The 22899-nt window shown below is 45.2% G+C and overlaps 1 protein-coding gene and 1 pseudogene across 4 annotated transcripts in view; both read right to left on the bottom strand.

The window, feature by feature from the left end:
- Nucleotides 1-1096: 1096 nt before the first annotated feature.
- Nucleotides 1097-22899, bottom strand: part of IFNGR2 (interferon gamma receptor 2) — a 46166-nt gene continuing 24363 nt past the window's right edge. For 2 of the 3 annotated variants that reach the window (XM_082626106.1, XM_082626107.1), the window contains exons 4-7: nt 20221-20366; nt 16409-16568; nt 15864-16021; nt 11633-12525 (exon numbers count right to left, since the gene is read on the bottom strand). In XM_082626106.1, coding sequence (XP_082482232.1) covers nt 12343-12525; nt 15864-16021; nt 16409-16568; nt 20221-20366 — 647 coding nt within the window. In that variant the 3' untranslated portion in view covers nt 11633-12342. Of the gene's footprint in view, nt 1650-11632; nt 12526-15863; nt 16022-16408; nt 16569-20220; nt 20367-22899 lie in introns of those variants that run through there. The other variant, XM_082626108.1, reaches the window with a different exon arrangement.
- Nucleotides 4912-7426, bottom strand: LOC309806410 (histone H2A.Z-like; annotated as a pseudogene). The gene has a single exon. The product of its transcript is annotated as a histone H2A.Z-like (transcript).

Below are 22899 nucleotides of genomic sequence, written 5' to 3'. Positions count from 1 at the left end.
ATGGGCAGAAGACCTAAATAGATATTTCACCAAGAAGACATACAGATGGCCAAGAGACATGAAAAGATGCTCAACATCACTAATTATTAGAGAAATGCAAATCAAAACTACAATGAGGTATCACCACATGCTGGTCAGAATGGACATTATCAAAAAAGCTAGAAACAATAAATGCTGGAAAGGGTGTGATGAAAAGGGAACCCTCTTGCACTGTTGGTGGGAATGTAAATTGATACAACCACTGTGGAGAACAGAATGGAAGTTCCTTAAAAAACTAAAAATAGAATTACCATATGACCCAGCAATCCCACTACCTGGCATATACCCTTAGAAAACCATAATTCAAAAAGAGACATGCACCACAATGTTCATTGCAGCTCTATTTACAGTACCCAGGACATGGAACCAACCTAAATGTCCATCGACAGACGAATGGATAAAGAAGATGTGGCACATTTATACAATGGAATATTACTCAGCCATAAAAAGCCACAAAACTGAGTTATTTGTAGTGAGGTGGATGGACCTAGAGTCTGTCATACAGAGTGAAGTAAGTCAGAAAGAGAAAAACAAATACCGTATGCTAACGCATATATATGGAATCTTAAAAAAAAATGGTACTGATGAACCTAGTTGCAGGGCAGGAATAAAGAGGTAGACATAGAAAGTGGACTTGATGACATGGGATGGGAGGGCAAGGCTGGGGTGAAGTGAGAGTAGCATTGACATACACACTACTGAATGTAAAATAGTTGGCTTGTGGGAAGCAGCAGCATAGCACAGGGAGATCTGGTCTGTGCTTTGCGATGACCTAGAGGGGTGGGATAGGGAGGGTGGGAGGGAGGCTCAAGGGGCAGGGGATATGGGGACATGTGTATGCATATGGCTGATTCGCTTTGTTGTGCAACAGAAACTAACACGGTATTATGAAGCAATTATACTCCAATAAAGATGTATTTAAAAAAGCCCAAAAAAACAAAACAAGAAACTCCCCCAAACTACAAAGGATATTATTGGAACAACTGGGGACACTTGTATATAACTGTGTATTGGATAACTAGTAAAAAAAAAAAAAAAAAAAGACCTCAGATAGCTACAGCTCTGCGTCTCAAGATGTGAGCCCTGTTGGTTTTCAAAGTTAGGGCTTTTGGGGGCTCGTCTCTCAGGTGCAGGTCCTAAAAGAGCTGTGAATCTTTTTTCTTCCTGGACCAAACTAAAGTGAACTTCGTTCCTGTCTGATATTTATCCAGCTTCAAAAGTGGAAGCACCTGAAGCTACTTTGTTCAAGTTTCCTGAGTTTCTGGGAAGGCCTGGTTTCCCCAAAGGAACGATTTCTGGTAGAAGTCTGAAGGTCTGACCCAAGAAAAAAATCCAGTATAGCCAATGAATTGAGGACAAGAAGGTTTCCAATCAGCAGTTTAAGCCAGGAGAGTAAATCCAGTTCCTATTACTCCATCCTGTCCAGAAGCACAGGTCTTAAGTGAAATTTAATACCAAAGAAACAGTTCCAAATTTTACAACGGATCTATCACTTGTTGTTAGCATATCTTCCCACACCCAAGACACCAAGATAACTTCTACTCACTGTTAAAGCTTTATGATGAGCAAAACTTCCACCACTGTGCTTCCTTAGCATGAGACACGGTCTACTGGAGAGAGGCAAAACTGTGAACAGATGACTGCATAAACAGGCAAAGTCAAGTCTTATTTATTCAGAGGAAGAAGTCCCCGTGATCAAGCAACAAATTACAAGCTTCTTAAAAAATAGACTGTGCACAGATCTAACTTTCTGGCCTACATTTGCAGCACTGGAGACTACTATTGAAATATTAATTCAAAGGATATTTTAGAAAACATTATAGACAGAACTCTACCATAAAAGAACATATATAAATATAGCATATTTTCTGATGTTATTGAATCATCTTAAATATTGATTAATGCAAATTTCAATCTCTAAGGCACTTCTACAACATACCTGAAAAATGATTGTCATCTTGTACTTGAATGTCCTCACTGAGAAAGAAATTGCCAACTTAAAATGTTTATTTCATTTTTAGGAAGCTCTAATTGTTAGAAAACTCACTCTTAAAATAAGTTAAAATCTCTATTCCTCAACTTGTATGCATTTTCTTGGTTTTTAAATTAGGGGCGGGCTTCCCTGGTGGCGCAGTGGTTGGGAGTCCGCCTGCCGATGCAGGGGACACGGGTTCATGCCCCGATCCCGGAGGATCCCACATGCCGCGGAGCGGCTGGGCCCGCGAGCCATGGCCGCGGAGCCTGTGTGTCCGGAGCCTGTGCTCCGCAACGGGAGAGGCCACGGCAGTGAGAGGCCCGCGTACAGCAAAAAAAAAAAAAATAATAAATAAATTAGGGGCAATTTGATCTTTTTTTGATTTTACAGCTCTAACATAGCTAAAGCTGGCTTTCAGGTCCTTTGCCCCCTTACCTACTCTTCATAATTATTTTTATTAAAAGAAATATATTGTGGTATAATATAAAAATATACTAACTTGAATGTACACTTTAATTAATTTTGACAAATGTAAGTATTTTGTAACTTCTGTTTCCATGAAGGTAGACAATTTTCCTATTACCCCCCTTTGCAGTTTTCCCTTTCCTCTTTGCAGTCACTCTCTACTCCATATATGATACAGGCAACTGCTGATATGTTTTCTGTCGCCAGGGATTCATTTTTCCTTTTCTAGAAAGTCATATAAACAGAAACATAAAGTACATACTCTTGTGTGTCTAGCTTTTTTCTCAGCATAATGTTTCTGACATTCATCCTTGTTGCATTCCTCATAATTCTATCCTTCTGCTGTATGATATGACATTGTATGGATATACCACAACTGGTTCACCCATATAAATCTTGTTGGGGATTTTCTGGTGGTGGCCATTCTGACCGGTGTGAGGTGATGCCTCGATGTGGTTTTGATTTGCATTTCTCTAATGATTGGTGATGTTGAGCATCCTTTCATGTGTTTGTTGGCAATCTGTTTATCTTCTTAAAAAAAAGAAAAAAAAAAGAACCTTGTTTAATATAGTTGATTCATAAGCTTGAGCTCAAAGCAGCACTGTAACTTATGCCCCAAGGAAGCTTCTAACTCATGCATTTTTTCCGTAAGGCCCATTCCAGTCTTGGGGGTCATTTTACACAGTGAAATCAGTAACAAGACATAAAAATGTGAAAAAGGTGGCACAAAATAGGCTGTGGAAAGGACACATTACAGCCTGAGAGCTGAAACAAGAAGGCAGAGCTTCATCTCGTTCCACCTCAGCTGGGAATCTGTGGGTCAGGCGACCTCAATTACCACTCGAAGCATGTCTGAAAATGACCAGGGCGTGCCATGAGTATTGACTTGGGAGTTACAAATAAATGTTTTATCGAGTAAGTGAACTTGCAAATAATGAAGTTCGACCGCTGTTTATAAAGAACTCTGATTGACCTTATCTTCCTTTAGCATAGCAGTTTTTCATCATCATTCCTATCATGGTCCATCATTTCTTTCCTCATTTAATACTCTGCCATCAGCTAAATCTTCCTACTGGAGGGCCCTATTTCGTCATGTCATTTTTCTGCTCAATGCTGATTGCTAACTTGTATCGAGAACTTTCTATGTGCTGTGTATTGTCTCATTCCATCCTCACAATTGGAGGTAGGAACTTTTATCTGGAGAGGTGAAGTGACTTGCCCATGGATCGGGATCACATCTCAGGCCCTTTCTTCCTGAGGGCGAAGTCCTGCTCTTCTCACAGTCCGCATTTCCCGAGCAGCCCTAGAACCTTGGTGTTGCTTTAGGAAAAAGTGCGTGCTGGTCAGAGAACCTTGGGAGACCCTTGGCTGAACTAGGTTAAAACATTTTTTTTTTCCTGTAAAGTTTTTTTCTTAGAGCTTTTTTTTTTTTTTTTCCTTAGAGCTTTTTATACACTATGTCTTGTATGTTTTTAGGAAGGAAGTGTCAATTCTATGCTGTTTTCCATCCTTGAGTCCTGGAAATTTATCTCCTGGAACATGTTGAGAAATAAAATTTGGGGAAACTGCTGCTCTGGTGACTTTAGAAGAATAGATAGAATGCAGGGAATTAAAAGGAGAGGGAAACTTAGGTGTGGATGTTGTGACCTTGGGAAAAGCCAGTGGCCAGCCTGACATGCAGAATAGAAAAGATGAGGTTGGAGAGAGGAGGAAGAGTACTTCCAGTTGCATTGTTACTGGAGATTTCTGGTGTTGGAGCTGGGATTCTTGGGGGACTATAAATTTAGGTTGATTTGCTTTTCCCTAATTCTGCCATTGCTATTTATTAGCTATGTGACCCCGAGGCTGTTTGTCTTTCTGTAAGTGTGGTTTGAGAATTAACATGAGGGAATGCCTTGTGGTGCCTGGAAACAGTAAGTGATCAATAAAGCTGGGTCCTTCTTTCCCTGGTGGCTTTGCCTGCAGTGGTTTTTCCTTCCTCATTTGATGGCTTTTTGGCCGTTTGTCACAAGGTGGCGTGCCACCTTAAAAAAGAATCTGGAGTCGGTTGGTTTTTGTTTTGAACCTGCCAGTACTTTTTTTTTTTTTTTTGTAGCAGATTTAACACAGCTTAAGTCATTTTACATAGGGTTTTAATTTTTTTAAATTTTTTTAAAATTTATTTTGTTTTATTTTATTTTTGGGGGGGATATGACCTTTATTGAGCTTATCCGCCGGAGTGGAAATAATGTCAGTACAAAACCCAATGTCTGTTACTGTAACTTCTACATCACAATTAAAATCCAAACAGTTTTTTAAAAACAGTCATCTCAATCAAAACCCACTACTTCAGAATCAATAGCTTCTTTGAAGCCACAGTAACACTTAAATAAGGTTAAGACTAGAATGCAGAAATTCGGTTGATTGGAAAACTAATTAAACTTTCAACTTGCTCAAACAGAATTACAAAAAGGCAAAATTGTGTTTTTCACAGAGATACAGTCCACTGGAATCACCAGCACTGGACAGCTGTTAGAGTATGTGGAGTCATGAGATAGTAAGGAATCCAGGCATCCTTTAGACAGTCTTCTGCTGTCCTTTCTTCCCAGAGATTTGTGGATGTGTGGAATGACACCACCACCAGCCATCGTAGCCTTGATGAGAGAGTCCAAGTCTTCATCTCCACGAATAGCAAGTTGCAAGCGACTAGGGGTAACACGCTTGACCTTCAAGTCTTTTGATGCATTTCCTGCCAATTCAAGTACCTCCACGGTAAGATACTCCAGAATGGCTGCGCTGTACACAGCGGCAGTCGCGCCCACACGTCCATGGCTGGTCGCCCTAGATTTCAGGTGTCCATGAATACGGCCTAGCGTATTTCCTCTCTGCGAGGGGGAAACCGCCTTTGTCTTGGCCTTTCTGGAGTCCTTCCCAGACTTGCCGCCAGCCATTTCGAATTCTGCTGAAGCTCAAACAAGCAAGGCAGAGAAAGGACTAGTCAGATACCCGGCAAGAACCTGCCGCCTACGGCTTCGTCGCGCCATGATTCAAACTGCTCCATAGGGTTTTTAGATGATAGTATATGCCTCTTCAATTCTTTAAGCTGCAGCAAATAGGATATTTTAAATTTCTACATGTCAGTGTGGCAGGGCAAGCCTTCTAGACCCCCATGGATTATGTCAGTGCAGAGATCACCAGATCTTTGATTTAGGAGCACCTCGTCCAGGTGACAAAAGGGATTCAGTATGAGGCTAAGTGTATTTACTTCCTGTTATGAAAGTTATCAACGTAGAGATTGACTAACTTTATTTTGAAATAACTTCAGACTTACAGGAAAGTTACAAAAATAACTCAGAGAATTCCTGTATAACCTTTAGATTCCCCAAAGGTTGACATTTTACCACACTTGCTTTAGTCTATCTTTTTTCTGAGACATTTGACAGTATGCTGCAGACAGGATGGCTCTTTACCCTTGAATAGTTCTGTGTATATTTCCCCAAATCACAACTGCTGTACAATACCAAAATCAGGAAGTTAACGTTGATACAGCACTAAGCACTTCATTCAAATTTTGCCAAGTGACCCACTAGTATGATTTATAGTAAAGAAAAATAAGTTTTTTTCAGTTCCAGAATCCAGTCCGTGATCACACATTGCATTTAGTTGTCATGGCCCTTTAGTGGCTCTTAACTTTGGACAACTTCAACCTTTGTCATTCATGACTAGGTTTTCTTTTCTTTTCTTTTAATAAATTTATTTATTTATTTGTTTTTATTTTTGGCTGTGTTGGGTTTTCGTTGCTGTGCGTGGGCTTTCTCTAGTTGCGGCGAGCAGGGGCTACTCTTCGTTGCAGTGCGTGGGCTTCTCAGTGTCGTGGCTTCTCTTGTTGCGGAGCACGGGCTCTATGTGCGTGGGCTTCACTAGTTGTGGCACGTGGGCTCAGTAGTTGTGGCTTGTGAGCTCTAGAGCACAGGCTCAGTAGTTGTGGCACACGGGCTTAGTTGCTCTGTGGCATGTGGGATCTTCCCGGACCAGGGCTCGAACCTGTGTCCCCTGCATTGGCAGGTGGATTCTTAGCCACTGTGCCACCAGGGAAGCCCATGACTGGTATTTTTGAAGAATGCAGACCAGCTGTTGTGTAGAATGCCCCTCAATTTTGGTTTGTCTGATGTCCCATCAGGAGTAGATTCTGGTTATACAGTTTGAGCAGGAATAACACAGAGGTTATGTTTTCAGGACATCAAAGCAAGCACACATCTGTCCCAGTACTGGTGATTTTAACTTTGCCTGCCTTGATGCTCAAGGTGGTGTCCACCAGGTATCTCCACTGTAAAGTAGCTATTTTTCTCCTTTATAATTATTAAAGTACCTTGTGGGGAGAGAGACTGATTAATAAGTCAAACAGAACATGTTCGTTGTACTTTTTACTGACAGCAGTATGTAGACTTGAACTAAAGTGGCCCTGTGATATGACAGAGGAGATATACAATTTGTGTGTAACAAATTATACTCTTTACATATATAAATGCTTCTTGTCTGGTTGAAGAAAAACCCAGATGTGGGGGGGAGAGGGGGAGTGTATAACCTTATCCTGAAATCTGCCTGTTTTCAGTCTCTTCCATCCCAGTGTCTCTTGGACCAGAGCACTGAGCTTTCATTTTATACAAAATTTGTGACATTATTTCATCAAATTTTATTTTATTTATTTATTTTGGCCGCTCTGCATGGCTTGCGGGATCTTAGTTCCCTGACCAGCGATCGAACCCGTGCCCCCTGCAGGGGAAGCTCGGAGTCCTAACCACTGGACTGCCAGGGAATTCCCATTATTTCATTATGTAAAGGAATATTCTTTAGAAAATCGCTGGAAAACATAGAGTAAAAAGAAATTCATGTTACCATCTGAAGTCTACTAGTGGCTTTTTGGTGTGTAATAAGTTTTAAAACTGATTTTGCAAGTTAGCATGGAAACCTTACCATTAATTTTGACAGTTTTTCATGACGAAATTCTAAGTCTCAGAGGAACCAAATACATTTTTATTCTGTGTATATAAATGGCACCCCTGGGGTTGTGCAGTGCACAACCTATACAGATGTACACATGGCCCTGACTATCGGTGCTGTGTTCATCTTTTAGTTGTAGCATGGGGCTGGCCACTTGAGAAGTGTTTGGGGTAGCTGCAGTTACACACAGTCATACTAAGGTTCACAGCAACACTTCAGAAAGGAGCTAGTAAAGAAGCATATCGGTTTAATTGATTAACTGAATTTTATGCCAGGCCCTTTACTTGCCCATTGGCAAGGGCCTCAGAGTCCTATGTGGACTAATCAGCTCTTGGCGGGTTTAGGCCTTCTCTCATGCTCTCAACTACAAAAAGTACACTTATTTTCTACAGGGACGATATCAAATAGTTCTATTCACTTGAATGCAAACATGAAACAAGTCCAATTCATATTTATTACAAATTTTTATTCACAGCACTATTTAATTACAAGGGAAAAGTAGTTAATGTCTTTTGCAAGTGATTATGTTTTAACCAGGGGTATGTACGTAAAGAAACCCTGGGGGGTCTGCCTCCCCCCTTTTTTAATAAATGGGGGGCCTGGAGAAGCCACTCCTGCCTGTATTTCATCATCGGTTTGAAATTTTAGGTGGCATCTCCGTCTTCCTAGAGTGTCGGCGAATGGCACTGACCAGATCCCTCCCCGGAGCCAAGTGCTCCTCCAAGTATCCACTCTGACCAGCTTCTGTGCCCTCCCGAGGCAGCTGGCCATCTTGCCTCACCACAAACTGGAAGCAAGGAGGAAGAGGTCACTTTTACTGTATCCCCATCAGAGAGCTGTTGCTTCTTAGGAGAGCCTGTGAGCACTGAGGAGCGGGAGGTCTGACTGCTTCACGGGGAGGTGCCTGTGTGGATTCGAACTCTCACCAAACAGTTGGGACGGTTTAGGATGTTCTCACCTAAAATACAGGCCTCTGGCATAAAGCAAAGTTATTTTGGAGGGCCCTGGGGCACCTTAGGGATATACAGTTGTTTACCAGTAGTTGAAAGCAGCATAACTAGTGACTATGCAGACTTTTAAAAGACACTATGGACAGAGATAAGTGATGGTAACTGAAATAAGAGTCACAAAGGCAGATGCCCCAATCACGGGCTAGGACCTGTGCTGTTCTCCACGCTGGGAGTTTCTGGTGAGAGAGCAGCGGCGGTTTCTCCAGTTACAGTGCACCAGCCAGTGACCTACAGATATGGAGACAGTCTCCCTTCTCTGACCCTATCCCTCCTCCAACCCCCCTGGGGGCCTCCCCTCTCCAGCCCCATGTTCCTCAGCTCCTCGCCCTGCTGGCCTTGGCACCATCCAGAACAAGAGGGCTTCACCCAGCAGCTTCCTGTCCCAGGGCTCTGAAGCTGTCTGCAATCTGCAAGCTGAGCGCTGCAGAACCCCCAGGGGGCGCTATTCACAGTGAAGTGCAGGAGATCGTATGTTCACTTAAGAAGAAAATTCGTGGCACACATCAAAGTGTCTTGAAAGATGGATGTCTTATCTAATTCACATAACGGTGCATTATGGGCTAGCAGCGTCCTTGATCCAACTCACCCGTCATCTCTGGGTGACCTATTATTGATGTAAGGCCTACTTTCCTCCATTGATCTTCATACTCCTAAATTGTATCCAGGGTACATTGTCCATAATGTGCTTTATAGAATACATGCAAGAATCAAATACCCCTCCTCCTGTATAATATATGAGCCTTGAATTAAACAGTCTCAGTATCAAATGGGGTCTTGTAGGGACCTTCTGTAACTGTATAAACCTAAATAATGGAAGTGAGTCTGTTTTCTCCTATGCAATGAACACTGCATTGTACAGATCAGGGGTCATCAAACTCTTTCTGTAAGGGTTCAGGTAGTAAATATTTTAGGCTTTGTAGGCAAACAGTCTCTTGCAACTACTCAATTCTGCCTTGCAGTGCAAAAGCAGCCATAGGCTATATAGAAATGAATGAGCATCACTGGGTCCCAAAAAAGTTTACTTATGGACACTTAAATGTAAATTTCATATACTTTTCATGTGTGATGAAATATTATTCTTCTTTTGATTTTTTCAACCATTTAAAGATGTAAAAACTATTTTTAGCTTACAGCCTGTACAAAAACAGGGAGCAGGCTGGATTTGGCATGTGGGCGGCAGTTTGCCCTGTTATAGGTAATTTATAGACTGTTTCCAGATCAAACATGATTACTTAGCTTGACTAGAAATTAATGTCCCAAGTTAGTATAAGTATTAATCCCATTGCTTAGTCATTTATTTGACAAAGTAGGACCAGGTGTTTCTTTTTGGAAAATACTATTAAAAAGGAGTACCTTACTCAAATAATTCCTGACCTTTCTCCCTGGGGCTGGATAACAGGCCAGCCCCATGCCTCCTGGGGATGCTTACTGAGGAAGGATGGCGCGGGCCTGAGAGGAGAAGCACGGTTGGACGCTTGGTGAACCCAGTTGGGTGTCAGTGTAGCCCCTCCCCTATAAAGCAATAACCTTGTAGAGTTTGGCCCCTGAGTGGCACCTGGAAATAGCGCTGGCCCTGGGCTTGGGCTCTGAGTCTGTCACTCACTGAAGCTGCTGCCTGCAATTAAGAAGGGCCTTTCTGGGCCTGAACCCCAGTCTGCCCCAGGACACTGGACTGATTCCACCCCGAACCCAGTTCAGCCTTATCAGAATCTGGTCCCCACGGCCAGCCTGCTTGCCCCCGACCAGCTGGCACCTCCTTTTATGGAGGGTGGCACAGAAGAGCTTATTCCTAACAGAGCTGATCTGTCCCCCTTTCTGCTGGGTTCAGACTCTTAACCGGTTCTCTTCCTGCTGTATGCATGTCCTCCTGTCCTCACTGGGCTGCTTTGTGTGGCCCAGCAGAGGAAGCTCTTCTATCTTACGTTTTCCTAAATGATTTGAGGGAGGTCTCTACCATTTCCCTCTACTAACTCTTTCTCCAAACCTGTCCCAACTCAAGGTGCACCTCATCAATAGACATCTCACAAGGGGACTCGCCTGGGGTGGGTGGGTGTCCTTTTCTCTCATGTCACCCTGGATGGAAGGGTGCACAATGATTGGCTAGAAAGTCAGCCCAAGAGCCAATTCCTCACCAGAGGCACAGGGCCCCAACGGAGACAGAGAAGGTGGTTCTATCGACCAGTGCTGGAAGCTTCATATACCTCCTGTCAGCATCGCCTCTTCCCACTGTCAAGGTTAGGCTGCCAGTAGGGGCTTCTTTCTCAAGCAACCTTACGGCAACATGTCACTTTGTGTGTGTGTTGGAGGGGAGGAGTGAAGCTACGCATCCATTTCCTAAACGTTAAGAGTCATATATATGGATTTTTTTTTTAAGAATATATTTTCTTTTCTTTCTTTCTTTCTTTATTTATTTGGCTGTGCTGGGTCTTAGTTGTGGCATGCAGGATCTTTAAGTTGCGGCATGTGTGATGAAGTTCCCTGACCAGGGATCGAACCCAGGCCCCCTGCATTGGGAGCGTCAAGTCTTAACCACTGGACCACCAGGGAAGCCCCCATGTAAATGGATTTTTAATTAATATCCTCTGAACAAAATAACCCATCAATACTTGCATCGTCAGAAGACTTGCAGGTCCAGTGGCTATCACGATTGCCCATTGCCTAATTCTCTTTACATGCCTTGCTCTACACATGTGACATATCACGTACAAATGCAGCGCTGATGCAGCTTCTGAGAATCCCCTTCCTAACCTTTCAAGGAATCAAGTGACACAGGTCAAAACTTCTTGCTGCGTGACCATGAGGCCTCTGGGTAGCTCTACTGGGTGTTATTTAAGAAAACAAAAATTTAGATATAGTCATTTTTTTTGTTTTGTTTTTGTTTTTGTTTTTTTTTGCGGTACGCGGGCCTCTCACTGTTGTGGCCTCTCCCGTTGCGGAGCACAGGCTCCGGACACGCAGGCTCAGCGGCCATGGCTCACGGGCCCAGCCGCTCCACGGCATGTGGTATCTTCCCGGACCGGGGCACGAACCCGCGTCCCCTGCATCGGCAGGCGGATCCCCAACCACTGCGCCAGCAGGGAAGCCTGATATAGTCATTTTTTAAAGTTGAAACTTTGCAGAAAATAGACCAAAATAGAAGGTGAAGGGAAAAAACTTCACAGACTTTTAAAAAGTTAACTATACAGTCTTTTATTTCTAGCTTGAAAAAAAAAGGACCCTTAAATTAATAGGAAACTATTTACAGGATTAATCACATTTTAAGCCAGGACACTCAGTGTCCCTTGTTGGGAGAGGCTGGGACAGCTTAGGTGACCTGCCCAAGGGGCCCAAGCTCCTTGCCATAGCCAGGAGAGGACCCCGTCTCTTGACCGCCTGGCCCCACCCACAATGTACAAAATATCAGAGGGGTGCCACAGCCATTTTGATAACAAATAATTATGGGCCTTTTTAGTGTTTAAGAGAAACCTTAATTTGTTTTGGTATGTAGAATCGGTCTAGAAACTTGTAGGATTTAGGAAATTCTTTTTTTTTTTGTGGTACGCGGGCCTATCACTGTTGTGGTCTCTCCCGTCGCGGAGCACAGACTCCGGACGCTCAGGCCCAGCGGCCATGGCTCACGGGCCCAGCCGCTCCGCGGCACGTGGGATCTTCCCGGTCCAGGGCACGAACCCATGTCCCCTGCATCGGCAGGCGGACTCTCAACCACTGCGCCACCAGGGAAGCCCTAGGAAATTCTTTGTTTAAAAAAAGTAAGTTTTTCTCTCCCACGGGACCCACGACCTCTCCCCAGGCACCCCCGGGTCTTTTCACGACAGGAATAAGGAGTAGTGGGCTCCATCAAGTCCTGAAAGGCACATCGTCAGCTTCACTGTCTCAGGGTCCTCCTTCCACGGGCTGGTGGCTTGGATTGGTGCTTTGGTTCAGAGTGTTTTGGAGAATGTCTTCTTGCTCATTCTCTGGAAACGACACAATGGACACAGAGTCCCAGGCATCATCCTTTGGCGAGCTGTCCTTGTCCAAGGCGTCTAAGATGGGCTGAGCTGGATCCTTTAAATACTTGAAAAGGTTGAACACCATTATCATAACTTGTTTATCGGTTCCAAATACCAGAACTTCATACTTCAGTTTTAGTTGGCATAATCCTATTTCATTCAGGTATAACTTCCAATTCTGTCCACCAACGAAGCAACTTCTAAAACCGGAACCCCTGTTCACCCCCCACCTCAATAACTCACACGAATCCAAGGGCCAACCCAGGGAATACTCTGAAAGCATGAAAGGGGGTAACTCAGGAAAAGCAAGTTCTGACTTGCTGCGCTGGATGAGGGCTTGTGGATTATTAATCCTAAGATGTCTCTGGAATTCTAACTTTTCAGGGAAGGAGGAAATGGAGCCTCTTGTTCAACTACCATGGGGGCAAAGAGGGAAAGTTCACGAGCATTTTTCTCAGCCGCTCCATCCACTGGTTGGTTCTACTTCACACAACACACGGGGTGCAGAGGGTCTGGGCTATGCAGCCCTGGGCGCATCAGAAAGCGCAGGTCCTCAAGGCAAAGTGCTGGTCCACGGGCCTGAACTCGCCCTGGCCCTCCTGCCTCGGCTCTGGGCTTAGCCATCAATTACCAAGTTACCAAGAACCAACTGCCTGGCTCTTGGAAATGCTGAAAGATACTGAAATACAGTCAGCTTAGAGCTGGCTGATGAGAAGACCAACGACCACGAATCACGCGCACTTGTGAAACCTCAAAAATATAAGTGAAACCTGATTCATTATTCTCATGTAACTTCAGTGACCTTTCATATAGACTTTTCACACTTTCCCAGAAAAGTGAACCGAAAGACTTTATGTTTTAGATTCAAGCACCGAAGGAACGACTAGTAGTAAATTCACTTACTAGGGTCCTGCTGTTAGTTCTGTGAGACAGTTATTTGTTTGTTTGTTTTTTAAATTTTTTGGCTGTGCCACGTGGCATGCGGGATCTTAGTTCCCTGACCAGGGATTGAACCTGTGCCCCCTGCAGTGGAAGCTTGGAGCCTTAACCACTGGACCACCAGGGAAGTCCCGAGACAGAAATTATTGATGCAAGTAAAATTCTGAGTTGAGAGCTGTTACGTTGTGACAGTATTAACCAGGGAAGGTTTTTTTTTTGTGTGTGGTAAGAACACCTAACATGAGTTCTACCTCCTTCACACAGTTTTAAGTGCACAACACAGTACTACCTACGGGCACAATGTTGTACAGCAGAAACCAGAACTTATTCATCTTGCATAACTGAAACTTTATACCATTTGAAAGCAACGCCCTGCTCCCCCTGCCACCTGGCCCTTGGTAACCACTGTGCTACTCTCTGCTTCTATGAGTTTGACTATTATTCTATTTAGATTCTTGATAGAAGTGGAATCCTGCAGCATTTGTATGGAGGTTCCAGTAGGGAATTTAACATGTGCTTCACATAACGTCTGTGTACTTTAAACACCTCATGACAGAGGAAGGAAAACAAGTGACTGTAGCTCTTTCTAGAAGCACCACTCTGTCTTTACAGACTAGATACAACAACATAAGGTTCTGTTTCCAGGTACTTTTCCAGTACCCTGATTTTACTGCAGAATGATGAACCTCCAGAAGCAAATAGTTCTAAATATGCTTCTATCAGCTAGCTTCTAATCCCAAGAATGTCCTGGCTGTCTCCTCAGAGGGCCTGGTTCCCTTGCAGAGCCTCAGGGGGTCGCTGGAGCTGGGCACGAAAACAAGACTTGCCATAAGACCTACCCGCTCCACTTTTCTTTCTTAAATCCTTTAATATACTGGTAACATCCCCTGTGTACTCGGCATGCAAAGCTTTGAACTCACGGCTCTGGGTGCGTTTACTCTAGAATCCTCCTGCCTGCACACTGTCTGACCCAAAGCTCATGCTCTCGACTGCTGTCCCCACTGGTCCGTGTCCCCTCCAGCCAGGCTCCAAAAGCCCGGGACTGTCGTGCTGTCTCCAGAGGGACCTAATGCGGCCGATCTCCTGGCCGGGCCAGACCAGCCCACCTTTTGGCCAACCTCGTGCCATTAAAAAAGTTAAAAAAAAATTTTTTTTTTTACTTTAACTAATCAATTAATTAATGTATTTGGCTGTGCCGGGTCGTAGTTGCCGCATGTGGGATCTTCGTTGCGGCATGTGGGATCTAGGTCCCTGAACCCTGGGGATTTCCTGACCCCCTGCATTGGGAGCGCTGAGTCTTAGCCACTGGACCACCAGGGAAGTTGCCCCCCAATTTTTTTTTAATTGTGGTAAAATACACATAACATAAAATTTACCATCTTAACCATTTTTAAGTGTACAGCTCAGAAGTGTAAAGTCTATTCACATTGTTGGGCCATGATCACCACCATCTGTCTCTAGATCTTTTAGATTAATTAATTAATTTATTTGGCTGTGCCGGGTCTTAGTTGCAGCATGTGGGGATCTAGTTCCCTGACCAGGGATTGAAGCCGGGCCCCCTGCATTCGGAGTGTGGAGTCTTAACCACTGGACCACCAGGGAAGTCCCTAGAACATTTTTCATTTTGAAAAACTGAAACTGTCCCCGTTAAACAGTAACTGCCCATTTCCTCCCTCCCTCTGGACCCTGGCAACCACTATTCTACATTCTGGTTCTGTGAATGTGAGTACTCTAAGCACCTCATATAAGTGGAATCATGTAGTATTTGTCTTTTTGTGAGTAATTTATTTCCCTTATCATAATGTCCTCAAGGTTCACCCATGCTGTAGCATGTCTCAGAATTCTCTTCCTTTTTAAGGCTGAGTAATATTCCATTCATATGTATAAACCACATCTCTTTTGTTTTTTTGGCTGCACCTGTGGCTTGCAGGATCGTAGTTCCCCAACCAGGGACTGAACCCGAGGCCAGAGCAGTGAAAGCGCTGAGTCGTAACCACTGGACTGCCAGGGAACTCCCACCACATTTTATTTATACATTCATTTGTCAATGGACACTTGGGTTGTTTCTACCTTTTGGCCATTGTGAATAATGCTGCTATGAACATGGGTGTACAAATAACCAAGTACTGCTTTTTTTTTTTTTTTTTTTTGCAGTACGCGGGCCTCTCACTGCTGTGGCCTCTCCCGTTGCAGAGCACAGGCTCTGGACGCGCAGGCCCAGCAGCCATGGCTCACGGGCCCAGCCGCTCCGCGGCACGCGGGATCCTCCCGGACCGGGGCACGAACCCGCGCCCCCTGCATCGGCAGGCGGACTCCCAACCGCTGCGCCACCAGGGAAGCCCCCAAGTGCTGCTTTTAACTCAAATCTCTGTGTCATGGCTTTGTCCACTGCTCTACTCTTAGGTGTTACCAGGGGGGCATGAAAGGCTGACACGTCAGCCTTTTAGATGTGTACACACATACCTCTTCTATTTGTGATGGGATGCTTGGTGGAGAGTGAAACCAGTATTTAACCAGGCCTCTGTATTTCAGGACCAGGAAGAGACAGGCCCCCACCAGCACTGACAGCAACAAGAAGGTTCCCACAGAGATCAGGATGACTTGTTGAAGCTTGGTAGAGGCTAAAGAGGTGACATAAAAGTCAACAAGATGACCACCCTACACACGATACAAACATCGGGTAATTTCTCATCCACCACTGCAATAAACAGAGTTCATGTCCCAGTAAACTGGATGGATACTGCCCCTCCTCCACCCAGCCCTGTATGCTTTAATTAATAGTTAGTAAAGGCAATCCTGAAACAAAGCAAGCGTTAGCTGGCCGGCAGCTCTGGCTACTGGAGACTTCAGCACGAGCTTGTTGTGTCTACAGTGAAGTGCTGTCCTAGCCCCTTCTCTCTGGGTCTCCCCACTCTCACCACCCTCCCCCTGGTAAGCAATCCCTGACTGCATTATTTTAGGAGTGTTCCGTTCCCAGCTCAGAAAGGACTTAAGAAAGCATACGTTACCGTCCACTGTTGTTTCGGAGCAAGATATGTTGCTTAAATGCCCAGGTCTAGAGACGTTTTCTTTTGCCAAAAACAGTTCCGCCTTGACTTGGAAACAGTATACTCTTAAGGGTTTTAAATCATTCAACGTGATGAAGTTGCTCCTGCAAGGGCGTGTCACCTACGTAAAAAACACCAAGAACCACACCTGAAAATCACCCACATAGACATGGTCAAGCTCCTTCCATCTTCTCCAATGTTTCCTCAAATTCACACTGAACACAATAACCAAAGAAGAACGTAATTCTGTTTCTAAAGAAACAGAATACCCATTTTATATGTATCACCTATGCTTAGAGCAGACAAATTTTTTATGTGAAAATTGGTGAGCGTCAAGAAAGATGCTAATGGCATTAGAGCTGTGTTTCTGGCTGTGAGGTCTGAGGGCCCAGCCGAAGCCCCATCACAGCCATGGAGGGTCCAAAGCTGGAATTCAGCAAATCCCAGTTTCTAGGACGAAATTTCCTCCTTTCAAATGAACATTTTGTATTTCATGGTTAATCTCATCTAGATACTTGAAGTTAGTCAACAAATAAAGGAAAAAAGGCATTCTAGGAAATAATGTTCCTTTGGTTCCCAATCTGCTTCTGGTTTTCACTGAAATGTGCTGACTCTTTTTATAGTTTTGGTCGAAATGATCTGAGTGATTTATGTCATCAGGGAAGAGGTGGGTCCCAAATTCTTAGCGGATTCTGTCCCCTCCTTCCCTCCCTGCTGCTACCCTCCCTCGGGTCTTGTCACCTCCACATGGTCAGTCAATGGCCCCTCACTCTCACCTCGGACAAACTGTCACTGTTCCACAGGGAAAGGAGAAAAAAAATACTATATTACGGCAATATAGGATTTCTCATAAAGGACTGCTTTCAGTTTTTTTTTTTTTTTTTTTTTTTGGCTGCTGTGGGTCTTTGTTGCTGCACACGGGCTTTCTCTAGTTGCAGCAGGCGGGGGCTACTCTTCATTGCGGTGCACGGGCTTCTCACTGCAGTGGCTTCTCTTGTTGCGGAGCATGGGCTCTAGGTGTGCGGGCTTCAGTAGTTGCGGTCTGTGGCCTCTGTAGCTCCGAGGCATGCATGTGGGATCTTCCCGGACCAGGGATCGAACCTGTGTCTCCTGCATTGGCAGGCGGATTCTTAACCACTGAGCTACCAGGGAAGTCCCAGGACTGTTGTCTGATTTTGAGATACTACAGTAGAATACACTATAGCCATTTGAAATGGTGGAATATCACACACACTCTGGAACATGGAGGTGAAGCTGCTTATACATGTTGACTGAAAAAAGGCAGATTTTTCAACAGTATATAGAACATCATCTTATTATTTATTTATTTTTTTGGCCACGCTGCGGGACCTAAGTTCCCCGACCAGGGATTGAACCCATGCCCCCTACAGTGGAAGTGCGGAGTCCTAACCACTGGACCGCCAGGGAAGTCCCATGATCTTTTTTTTTTTTTTTTTTTCGGTACGCGGACCTCTCACTGTTGTGGCCTCTCCCGTTGCGGAGCACAGGCTCCGGACGCGCAGCCTCAGCGGCCATGGCTCACAGGCCCAGCCGCTCCACAGCCTGTGGGATCTTCCTGGACCGGGGCACGAACCTGTGTCCCCTGCATCGGCAGGCGGGCTCTCAACCACTGCGCCACCAGGGAAGCCCCATGATCTTATTTTTAAAAATACAAAATGATCCTATTATATTTGAATAGTAGGATTAGAACTGATTTTTAATTTTTTCCCTCCTAGTTGAAATGCTGACTGCCATGGCAGAGGAGAAAAATTGTTACTGCTGATGCCACATAAAGCAATTTTAAGGACGACATTCTTTTTGAGTTTATTTTGGCAGCCAGTTGCCTATTCCAAAAGTTAGAATCACAGACTGCAGAGGAGAGCTACCACTCAGGCCTGAGACCGCTGTCCTTAGAAAGGCTTGCTTGCAAGGTTGACCCAAGGCTGGCATCTGGGACTTGGATCTGAGGAGTGTTTCCACCATTCCCTGGCTGATAAGGGTGGTTTAGTGTATAAACAATGCCTTTTAGGCTGAACACCTGCTCTCCCTCTGGGAGTCTGGAGTTTGGGTGTCTATGTTGGGCAGAGGGTGCCTGTGTGACCAGCCCCCAATAAAAGCCCTGGGCACTGAGCCTCTAACGAGCTTCTCTGGTAGATAAGATTTCACATGTGCGTCACGTCACTCTTGTTGTTACGTGTGTCCTGGGCGACTTCCAGGGGAAGACTCAGGGAAGCTTATGCCTGGATTCCTTTAGACTTTGCCCCATGTGCCTCTTCACTTTGCTGACTTTGTTTTGTGTCTTTTCTCTGGAATAAATCACAGCCTTGAGTACAACTATACACTGAGTCCCATGCATCCTTCGAGCAAATCTAGGGGTTGGTCTTGGGGACCCCTGACATACAGACTCACAGCTGGAATGGAGATCGTATAGGTGCCTTTCAGAGTTACTTTAGCCCCAGAATCTTTTGTTCATGAAAGTCCAAAGTATACATGCTCTGGCTGAAAGGGAGAAAGGGGAATCCCTTCTGGATTCTTCCAGGCCTTCCCTATTCCAGTTGACCAGACCTTGACCTCGGGATTTTGGGAAACGATTATTTCTTTCTTCCCTATTTGCTAAGAGTCTGTTCTTCAGTGAGTTTTGCCTTCCTCCGTGTTTTTACACTCACCACAAAGAAAGGAAGAGCAAGTGCAAACATCAACTAAGTGGGAGACAAACAGCAATTAAGAGCATGGACCCTGAGGCTAGATGTCTCCTCTGCTTTGCTGTCAGTTGCTGGCCTTGGGCAAGTTACTTAACCACTTGGTTTCCCTCTCTGTGAAACAGGTGGGTGTAAAGGTTAAATGAGATGATGTATCTAAAGTGCCTGGCCCGGTGCCAGACACAAAGAAAGCTCTGGATAAACATAAGCTCTTATTCTTATAAAAAATTATAATAATGTTGAACTTAGGAAATCACGAAGTTTACACAGGTAGTAAAACATCATTAAATGTAGCTTGGAGGGACTTCCCTGGCAGTCCAGTGGTTACGACTCCACGCTTCCACTGCAGGGGGTGTGGGTTCGATCCCTGGTTGGGGAACTAAGATTCCGCATGCGGTGCGGCGTGACCAAAAAATAGAGAAAAAAAAAAGTAGCTTGGATAATCAGGTACTGGAGATGATTAAAGGCCATAAGTTTTTTCTTGTGCTACCCAGGGCTGACCAGACCCCTTTTGCTCTGACCCACCTTTGTCAACCTTACCCCGCCCCAGCCCCTCACGTGGCCTGCATCTCTAAAGGATCCGAGCACGTGCAGTTCCCCAAATGTGCCGAGCCTTCTCAAACCTACTGGCCCTTCTCCCTAGAACGCTCTCTCTCCTTCCAGTAGACTTTTCGCCTATTCACATTGCCCTCTTTGCAAACCATTCAAACCAGAGAATTCATAGTTAAACCTTACAGACTGCAGAAGTAGATTCACTGCTGTAGCAACAGGCCCACAGAAGCTCCCCGAACTCCAGAGTGTGGCAAAGGCACCCTGGGCACCGGCTGAGTCCAGACCCAGACCATGGGGACCCTGTGATACCAGGCAGAGAGGGCCCTGCAGATGGGTCTGGTGGGAGGGGAGTCCCAGCACAGTGAGTAGAAGCAGAGGTCCTGAAGAGGAGGATCAAAGCCGCTAAGGCTCAGCCTCTAAGGGGATACTGGTGTCCTTGGCCATTGTAAAGTAGACTTTCTTTTGCTATCCAGAAACTCCAAAGAAATGAAAATCAAAAACAAAGAAGAAAACTGCTCTTGCCTGTTTGATTCCTGCCTTTTCCCAGTAGTAGACATAGTACAAAAAATAGGCCACGGAGGCAGGGACATCAAAGGGAGAAGAAAAGCTGATGATAAGGGAGCCTTCTTCTGGGGTCACCCAGATGTCTTCTGGAGGCCCGATGGTGGCTGAAATAGAATTACAAACAAAATCAATCCATCAGTCCATGTATATACGTAGATACATATATATACATACACATGCACATCATATATATATACAGAATATGTATATTGTACATGTAATTATATTTAGTATGATACACACATGCATATATTTATATATGCAATGAGATTGCATTCAGACTAAGAGAGGCTGTTCTGGGCACCAGATTTACTTGGAAGGCTACAGGGCAGGAAGCCCAGTGGGGCTACAGAGTGGCACCAGGGGTTTCTGGCCTTCGGTGGAAGGAGGGGTCCTCACAGTTGTCCACGTGGCCACGCCTGCCCACCCCTAGGAGACAGCTCAGATGCAAGGATCTGACACCCACATCTGGCAGGTACAGGGCACTCCCTGGCTCAACCACAAGAGCCAGTATTTCTCATCACAACTCCACAAGCAGCGTTTCCAGAGTCCCCACAAGGGACACGCCCAGTTACAAGAACCCCTTCACTCAGCAATGCCCCAGATACGGTTTCCTACCAGGTGGTTAAGACTGGCCTGGTTGAAGTGCTATTTACCAACCAGAGGTCCTTCTGACCATAAGCAATGCTAGTAAAGTCAGAAAGAGAAAAACAAATATCGTATATTAACGCAGACATGTGGAATCTAGAAAAATGGTAGGGATGAACCGGTTTGCAGGGCAGAAATACATATGTAGAGAACAAACGGATGGACACCAAGGGGGAAATTGGCAGGGTGGTGGTGTGATGAATTGGGAGATTGGGATTGACGTATATACACTAATATGTATAAAATAGATAACAAATAAGAAACTCCTGTATAGCGTGGGGAACTCTAATTCACTTCTCTGTATAGTAGAAACTAACACAACATTGTAAAACAACTATACCCCAATAAAAAAAGAAAAAGAAAAAAAATAACGTGGTTCATATGCCACCTTTATCAGGTTTCCAGAGAGCTGGAAGGTTAACCAAAGGTCAATTTTTTTTTTTTTTTGCGGTACGCGGGCCTCTCACTGTTGTGGCCTCTCCCATTGCGGAGCACGGGCTCCGGACGCGCAGGCTCAGCGGCCATGGCTCACGGGCCCAGCCGCTCCGCGGCATGTGGGATCTTCCCGGACCGGGGCATGAACCCGTGTCCCCTGCATCGGCAGGCGGACTCTCAACCACTGCGCCACCAGGGAAGCCCCAAAGGTCAAATTTTCATGCAGAGAGGGAAAAGATTTTGTTAGCGCACCAAAAGTGGCGTTTGCAAACTTTTAAATACGTGTATCTTCTAGCTTTTTCTAATACAATGCTTAAATATAATAACTGAGAAATATTACCATCATACGTCTATTTGTTAAGGCTTTTCATATAAGTCACAGGACAGCTAAGGACTATGGCTCATAATATGCTCTTAGAAGGAAGATGACAGCATTTATCAGGTGAGCATTTAAATTGTATAATTAACCAGAGGAACTCGGATCAAAGTACAGGTTGTGTCCTCCAAGTTCTAAGAGGCCTGTTTCTGCACCTTCTACGCACACAGATGATCAAATCACGGTGAACGGTTCTGCGTTCACCAAAGTGGGGCTGGATTTCTCTCTCTCGCTTCCACGTTCCGCCCTGGGTTCTCCCAGGTTGGGGAGGGTTAGGCATGTGTTCTGGTCACCTTTCTCTCTGTGTAAAAGTAATTGGTCCCTGAAGGGTTTGCACTCATGCCCTCTGATCTCCTTTGTTCTGGTGGAAGAACTAAGTCCAGACAGATACAGGGTCGGGCCTGGACCACCTCAAGCCACAGCGATGGTAGTGGATCAGCTGTGTGTAACTAAAAGCTCTCATGAAACCCGCTCACAGATGCTGGCACGCACGTCTTCAAGCTACGCTTTTGAAAGCGAAGTGATTGGAGCGTGGAACCACATGCGGACCTGCAGGCCCAGGCCCCCGCTGAGCAGATTCTCTAGACTTTTCTGTGGCTTACCCACCGGAGTGGGCATGGGAGCCTGGATGACTAATCACTTAACTGCTGAAAGGTCAGCACCGAAAGACCTGCCTTTCTGAAGGGCGTGCCAGACGGAGAATCTGATACCAACGTGATGAGTCTGTCTCTGCAAGGCGGACAGTCTGCCTTTTCTCTGGGCCCTGAAGGAGGGCTCTGTGGATCTATGGGTCATTACTGATAGCAGTGTCCACAGACTGAGCGATCACTTTAAACCTGGCAACACAGACTTTATATCTGTGTCCACACACACCTATGTAACAACCACAGAAGGCCATCCCCATTTCCCAGAGCGGGAAACTGAAGCCCAGAGGGACATTACTTGCCCAGAGTAACAGCCGGTAAGTGGCAGTGTTGGGATTTGAACCCAAGTTTATGCGATGCCAAAGCCTGCCCCCTTCAGGCACCATCTCATCCCTCTACCCTCAGTAAAGCATCTTCAAGTTGGTTACCCATCCTGACTCGACCGCAAGTGCTGAAAGCAGCGATGGGCTCTGAGAACACCACTGTCTTGAAGTTTACCAGTGACACCCCACCAGTAACTAACCGAGGACATGG

This window comes from Mesoplodon mirus, assembly GCF_964341445.2.
Source record: "Mesoplodon mirus genome assembly, chromosome: 6".
Taxonomy (NCBI): domain Eukaryota; kingdom Metazoa; phylum Chordata; class Mammalia; order Artiodactyla; family Ziphiidae; genus Mesoplodon; species Mesoplodon mirus.
Note: the sequence above shows the minus strand (reverse complement) of the source record. Positions and strands in the feature narration are given on the sequence as shown.